Raw genomic sequence first — 7,526 nt, 5'->3', positions numbered from 1 at the left:
TCAATTCATGGGGAACAGCTCTGGTGGACATTCCTGCAGTCAGCATGAATGAATGAGTTTGGGATGCTCTGGATCGGCGTATACGACAGTGTGTTCCAGGTCCTGCCAATATCCAGCAACTTTGCAGCAGCCATTGAAGAGGAGTGGACCAACATCAAAAACCTTTTTCGTAAATAAAACATTTTATTCTAAGAAATAGACAATTTATAACAAAGTCTACATTTTTTGTCCTCCAAATGCACTCCAAATTTCACCATATCCCAAGTAATAGGCCTAGATGAGAAAAAAAGATGTTATCTTTTATCCAATTAAGCAACTCATTCCAAAATGGATTAATATATGGGTAAATATCATCATTTTTAAATGTATTTCTTTACATTTGGGTGGAAGGGGAAATAAAAGGTATTTGCTTCTGAATTCCTTTACTGATTTCCTACTGAGATGTTATGATCAGGACAGCTTTCCTGCAAAAGATAATTTCTTAGTACACTTCTTATCAACAAAACTTATTTTGCCTAAATTAAGATCAACTTTCCTGGAAATAAGCATGGAATATGTTAAAAACACTTTTAACATACTAATCATTGGGTACACTTCTGATGACTTTCATATAATCTTTTTTCTCATAATTAAAGTTGAATTTGGTGCAGAAATAGCACTGACCAATCTGTTCTCTGAAATACAACGGTTATTCCATTAGGATATATTATGTGGACTGAACTTGTGTTATTGTTATGTATTGGTCTACCCTTAAGGAACCTGGATTGAGTCTCACTAATTATTTGTGGAAGACCCACACTTAGCAGCAGTTAATATTTTTTGTAAGTATAGTATTGAGAAGTGTATAGTCCATATAGGTTATCTAAAATTATTTTATCCACTCCAGGCTTTGGAATCAAAATAATAAGACCTTGCTTCATGGTAGGCAATAAGTCATTATTCATAATACAATATTGTAGTTGGAGTTATTAATAAACACCCTGACGCTTCTGAGCTTTATAATGACAGTGGATTGCAACCATCAGTTTGAAGCTCAAAAAAGTGCATCTATCCATCATAAATGAACTCCACACGGCTCCGGTTGGGCTAATAAAGGCCTTCTGAAGCAAAGCTATGAGTTTGTGTAAGAAAAATATTCATATTTAAAACTTTACTAAGTAAAATAACTAGCTTCCAGCCAAACGAACATATGCGGATTCGACTTAAGTCTAATACTCAACTTATGCGATGTACTGTTGATATTTAGGCTACGATATGCCATGACGCACTAACTTCCGACGTCACAAGTTGTGTAAATTGCGCTTTAGGCGTAAGTGGACTGCGAATGGCCATTTGGCCGGAAGCTCGAATTTTACTTTGTAACGTGTTAAATATTAATATTTTTCTTACACAAACTCATCGCTTGTAAAGTCAGGCTTTACGGTTTTGCCTGACTTGTCTGCCTATTTAAGACATGTGTTTTTCATTCTCACTTTGCGTAGTCTTGTTTTGTGTTAAACTGCTATTCTGAGTGCCTGTATCCTGGTTTCCCTTGTCTTGGTCTTGTTATTCTGCCTGTTGTCCTGGATATCCTTGTTTGCCTGTATTTTTGGACTTGATCGTTCGTGTGGATTTGCTTTATGGTTTCGCCTGTTATATGGAGTACGATTCTGGATTCTCCAACTGTGATGGATATCTGAGGCTAATGACAGACAGCAGATGGACCCAAGAGCAGAAGAATAACATGCAGGCTTAGATAATTGAAACAAAAAGAGCTTTACTAGAGAGTCCAAGTTCAAAAGTACAACAAAAAGGAAGCCGAGCTACCAGATGAACAAAAGGCAAATCCAAAAACACAACAGACTTAGCTTTCTTGGCGAGGATAACACATGCAAAGTGGGCTCAAGATGGAACATAACTTAAAGAAAGAGGCATGCTTAAATTGTAGACTGTAAAAAAAGACTTTAAAAAAGGCCAAAACTGGTGGAAGTGGAACTAATAAACCAGAGCCATAGAGAGAAACGGCTCTGTAATAAACTGAGAAGCAACACAATAAATTATACAGCAGCTGGGGCCACCTAGTGGCAATAATCAAAAGAATTTATTGAATAAATCCGAATATATTTTTTTTTGTGCATACATCATACACACAAGTAGCCTAATAAATAAATAATACCCTCCACTTACATTATTAAAATAAGATTAAACATTAAGACTAAACTCACTTTAACAGTGTCCAAATAACATGTATCATTAATTATTAATAACATAATCACTCAATGGAGTACAAATATTTTAAATGAAACATTATGATGTAGAGTTCATCATAGTCTCACTTCTGAAAAGATGCTATTTCTTAGCCTGCTGGTTCTGGCCCTAATGCTGCGCAACCTCCTTCCTGAAGGGAGAGTGGAGTGGACCATTTTCTGGGTAGGCAAGGTCCCTCATAATACAGGTTGCTCTCCTTCTTCATCTGTAAATGTTGCTTAGGTTACATTTGCAAACTATAAATGATAAATGATTTCCCCTTAAAAAATAAAAAACAAAATGAACATAGCCTACCTACCTATAAAAGTTTAGAGTCATAAGTCTAGCTTTGTTTTGTTGATAATTAATTAGAGTGATGGGGACAAATTTGGGGTTTTCTATCTGATTATATATAAAATGTTGACAAAAATAAAAATAAAAAATTGATAAGTAGGCCTAGATATATACTGGCATACTGTTGCTATTATGTTAAATAATGTGATCAACACCACCCCCTTGCGAAGATATAATATTGATTACTCGGAAAGCCGCCCATATAGCCTACCTTACCTGAAACGAAAGCGAAACTGCTCTCTACTGTTTGCTTCACCACGGTACGTGTTTGTCTCATCTGTTTATTTATAATTAACATATGCGCAAAATAAATTATGATTAGGCAATTACACAACAAAGTAGGCTATAGCCTACAGTGGTTTTAACGAAAAGTCGACGTACGTTACTCAACTCATTTGTTAATTGTATGTTTTGTCGTTGTTAAAAAGGTAGTCGCGAAAGAGCAGCGTATGCTAGGCTATCACAAGTGAAAGTGTTTAATGTCAGCATATTTCATTTTTTTTTTTTTTTTTTAAAGAAAGAATGAAGAAAACAAAACAAATGGTGTATTTTCCTGTTTGTTTCATAGCGCTTTTTGCGACGTCAACAACTCGTTCGTGCTGCCACTTCATGAAGTTCAGCTTTAGTAGGCTAACAATAGTTTATAAACTAGAATAGCTCAGTTCGGACGGATAAAAATGGCCTAGATTTTAAGAATCACATTTTGTTTATAAAGAATGATCTTCTTCTGTCTTGGATAACAGTGCTTTCTGTTTGGTCACAGGTTCTTGCGTTGGTAGAAATGTCTACTGAGGTAAAGGAAGTGATCTGGCAAAGTTATTTTTTTGGTTTGTTTGTTTTTTGCATTAGATCCTATATTTAGTACGCTGAGTCTGACCCTGTTTGTCATGTCTGTCAACTCAGGATTTCTCTCTTGTTACGGACGGTGAATCTTTGGACAGTATACAGAAGGAGATAAAAAAATACAAGGTTTGTGAGTGGCTTGTTAAGCTGGATACTGTCAACCAATTCACACCAATTCAAGGCATTAACCATTATGTCCTTTCTGTCCGCAGAAACGGCATGAAGTGCTATTGAGGGATCAAAAATTACTGAAAGATGGCATCGATACGAACAAAAACTTTGCCAAGGAATTTAGACAACGAGCTGGGGAGAGGAAAGTGTCAATTGAGGAAGAAAACAAGAAATGTATTAAGACAATTCAGAAAGAGAAGGTCTGTATAAAAAAATATACAGACACTCATTATGAGATATATACATAATATAGCCTATATAAGTTCATGTTAATGGGTTCCTCTGTGTACAGGAGAAATGCAGTAATATTCAGGAGGAGCAACGCAGGCTAAAGATGGAAATCTTGAAAATGAAGGAGGAGTTGCAAAGCCTGGACCATAAAAACAGCAGTCTGAAAAAACAAACTGAGGTTTACAGTGTCAAAATATATAAAATATATCCACAAAATTATTTTGACTAGTATTCTGACTAGTATTTTCCTTTATATTCATATACAGTTGACCCTATAATCTCCATGTTGATTTAAAGGGGTCATATAATGGTACATGCACTTTTTCAAGTTGATTGCACAGAAATGTCTGTTGGCAGTGCCTGTACACAACCATCCTATCATGATTAAAATCCATCCAGTGGTTTTGTTTTAATCTCCTTATATGTTTGACCATCTATGAAATCAAGCCGTTCGATTTTGTGACGTCACAAGATCGTACGCCCCTCCCGCGATTGTGATTGACAGCTGTGCTTCAACACAAGACCCGCCCTGAGCAAGCTGTGACAGCCGTCGTCATAGTAGTCCGCCATTGTTGATATGCTGGAGGAGAATGGCGTCTACGCGATTGTGGTGTTCTGTTCTTAGATGTAATAAGGAACACAGCAGTCATTTGGATGTTCCTAAATCCGAGCCGTTGAAGATGCAGTAGCTGAGTTTTGTTTTTGAAGCGATATGCCCAAAGGATTGACGCGGGGATTCCCTCACAGGGATTCCCCACAATCGTCCATGCTTTCATGTTTACGCGAATCATTTCACACCAGACAGCTTTACAAACGAGAAAAAACGGATCGGTACCAACGTGTTCCTGCTGAACCTCCAGAAGATGTGAGTGTAATGTTTTATTAACCTTTATATTAGTATTTATATTAATCTTTGCGAAATTTGCAAACCTTGCTGCAGGCTTCACAATGAATGCGTCTAAGGTTTACACTCAGGTACATTACAGCATGTTTTCTATGTACGACGTTCTCAATATAATTCATAATCCCACGTTTATAATGAACAACGCGTGGTTATTGTGTTAGAAACGGTGTACGCACAGAACAGAGGGGCGGGTCAGCAAAGCTCATTATCATTTAAAGACACATGCACTGAAACGGCGTGCTGAAAACAGAGCTGTTTTTGACCAGGTAAAATGAGTGTTTTCTTACAATACTAATGAGAATTTTTAATTAAAGTATATTACAAACTTTTAATTTAGACCCTAAAGAATCATATTAGCTTGTACAAAAATGGCATTATATGACCCCTTTAAAAAATCCATGGAAACAATGCATCTACTGTGAGATTAACGCGGCTCTACGTTGGCTCCACAGATCTCTACAGCGGTGCCTGAGAGGAGAGTTGTTTTTCAAGGAAAGACACAAGAGGGTGCGCATGCTGTGAGTTTCGATGTGAATTCCCGCATTGTTTATCCGATGGAGGGTGGAACAGCACTGATCACCTTTGAGGAAGAGGATGGTATGTAGCATCATCACAGTTCAACTGTAGAATTTCTACTCATTTACACTACGTCACTCCAAACCTGTATGATTTTCTTTCACAAAATAAACACAGCACAAAATAAGATATTTTAAGTCATTTTTCTAGTGTTTTTGACCATAGGCTACAATGAAAGTCAATGGGGCCTGAAACAACACTGAACGGCATAGACCAGTGGTTTTTACCCTTTTGGACTTAATTGTCCACCACAATATTCGAAGGCCCCCAACCATATCTTTATTTTTAAAACTTATTTTAATATATGGTCACTCTAAGTTCTCCAAAGAAGACAAAAAGAAACAAACAACAACAAAAAAACAGTTGTTGAAATAAAATATAGATTTTTTGTTGTTTTTATTATTGTTTTAAAGCATTCACTGTAAAAAAAAAAAAAAAAAAAATGATATGATCAAGAAGTTATAACATGTTTTTACATTGCTTTAACTTATCAACATAAGTTAAGCAATTTCCAACTTTTTAAGTTATAGTAGATTCAACTCATTTTTTAAATCAGTTAAATGCAATTTAAGTTGAAATGACTTAATAACTTAAACCAACACGAAGTGATTGTACTTAAAAAATTTAAGGCAGCAATTTTTTTTCTTTTTTTACAGTGTTCATTGCATGGCCAAAACACAAAACACTTTGAGACATTTTTTTTTAAATCACTGTAATGCACTGGCTTTTGTGGATTATTGTTTATTAACTTCTCTTCCTTCATTCAAATCTGTTCTGATTCTGCATCTTTAGTGGCTCAGAAAATCTTGAGCCAGAAAGAGCATAAGGTGGAGCTTGGGGACTGTGCCATCACTGTGCAGGCTAAACCCATTCAGTTCCTGGTACCTGAATATGTTGAGGTAATGGAGACAAGCTGACTTCCGTTAACCTACATGGATTGTTTGTACATTATGGACTGCATTGTGTTACTATGGAATATCATGACATAAAACGTCTTACTCTTTCTCTCTCCATCTGTTAGATGGAAACACAGGTGTGCCCTCGCAGAATCCTGGTCTCTAACCTGCCAAAGGAAGAACCTGAGGACAGAACACTTGACAAACTGGATATCTATTTTTCTAAGAAGAAGAACGGAGGCGGCGAGGTGGAGGACACAGACATGCTGCATGACTCTGGCACTGTGGTCATTACCTTCGTAGATGATAATAGTACGTTAACCAAATTCATGCAATCTGACATATCTCAGCACAAGATGCTAGAAGTGTTTTTCTAATTCTTTTATTTCCTTCTCATTTGTCTTCAGTTGCCAAACGTCTCTCAGACAAACAGGATCATGAGGTTGAGTTTGGTAGGAAGAAGTACAAGGTGAAGGTCACTCCATTCCTCAATGGCGAGATTTCACAGATGAAGGTATGTCACAATAATTGAAACTGTTAATACCGGTGTTGTTAATGATGTAAATTGACTGTTGCTCCCTCTCAGATCTGTAACTCAGAGTGCACGCGCACAGTGCTGCTTACGGGCATCCCTGACATCATGGAGAAAGACAACCTACAGGACAACCTGGAGATCCACTTCCAGAAGACAACCAATGGTGGCGGAGAGGTGGAAGGCATCATCTACAACCCTCTGGGCCACACCACCCTGGCTTTGTTTGAAGACGACTCTCCTAAAGACAGCCAATAAACCTCTACAGCCCAGAGATCTAACACTGCCTGTAGATGACAAAATAGAGAATTCATTCATAATAGACTGAAACTCTTTATGAACTTTGATTTGGGACTATTTTGCAAAAAGACAAGCGTATGAATCTGTACCTCATTATCCTTCATAGACTATATATTATACAATAGCATACTTCATTCATGGATACAATTTTTCTCTTATTTACAATGCTTAGTTGTATTCTTTGTCTTTTGATGATAAAAATGTTGTCAGATTGAGTTAAGGTGTATGGGTTAATCTGAATCGTATGAGCCATTTCTCAAAACTATTGCTATTTATGTGAAAACAACAAAAAATGTAATTTTAAAAAGTCTTAAATAAATGTGACAAAACCATATTTGTGATGTTTATGATACAGTAATAGGAACCTATTGAAACCAAACCCAAAAAAGACTAAAAGAAAAGAGAAATGATATTCTGCACAATGAAAATGAAGGTTATTTTTTAAGACATTTTTTTTTCTTTCACATGACACAATCTTATTTTGTTTAGATTT

The 7,526-nt window shown here is 36.4% G+C and overlaps 1 protein-coding gene across 1 annotated transcript; it reads left to right on the top strand.

Annotated features, from left to right (window-relative positions):
* The first annotated feature begins 2,795 nt into the window (after positions 1–2,795).
* Positions 2,796–7,366, top strand: ifi35 (interferon-induced protein 35). Its single transcript, XM_081383413.1, has 10 exons — positions 2,796–2,840; positions 3,344–3,373; positions 3,484–3,549; positions 3,636–3,794; positions 3,887–4,003; positions 5,182–5,326; positions 6,098–6,204; positions 6,327–6,513; positions 6,609–6,715; positions 6,788–7,366. The coding sequence occupies exons 2-10, from the start codon at positions 3,362–3,364 to the stop codon at positions 6,989–6,991; spliced, it is 1,104 nt and encodes a 367-aa protein (XP_081239539.1). The 5' UTR covers positions 2,796–2,840; positions 3,344–3,361; the 3' UTR covers positions 6,992–7,366.
* The last annotated feature ends 160 nt before the right edge of the window (positions 7,367–7,526 follow it).

Source organism: Scardinius erythrophthalmus (genome assembly GCF_964197995.2).
Source record: "Scardinius erythrophthalmus genome assembly, chromosome: 1".
NCBI classification, from domain to species: Eukaryota; Metazoa; Chordata; class Actinopteri; order Cypriniformes; family Leuciscidae; genus Scardinius; species Scardinius erythrophthalmus.
This window is presented reverse-complemented; position numbering and strand designations above follow the sequence as displayed.

Bases quoted from the DNA above. Each gene is read 5' to 3' on its own strand.
- ifi35 (XM_081383413.1), top strand. The intron at 4,004-5,181 runs GTTTACAGTGTC...TTGGCTCCACAG, and splicing joins GTCTGAAAAAACAAACTGAG to ATCTCTACAGCGGTGCCTGA. The intron at 5,327-6,097 runs GTATGTAGCATC...CTGCATCTTTAG, and splicing joins CACCTTTGAGGAAGAGGATG to TGGCTCAGAAAATCTTGAGC.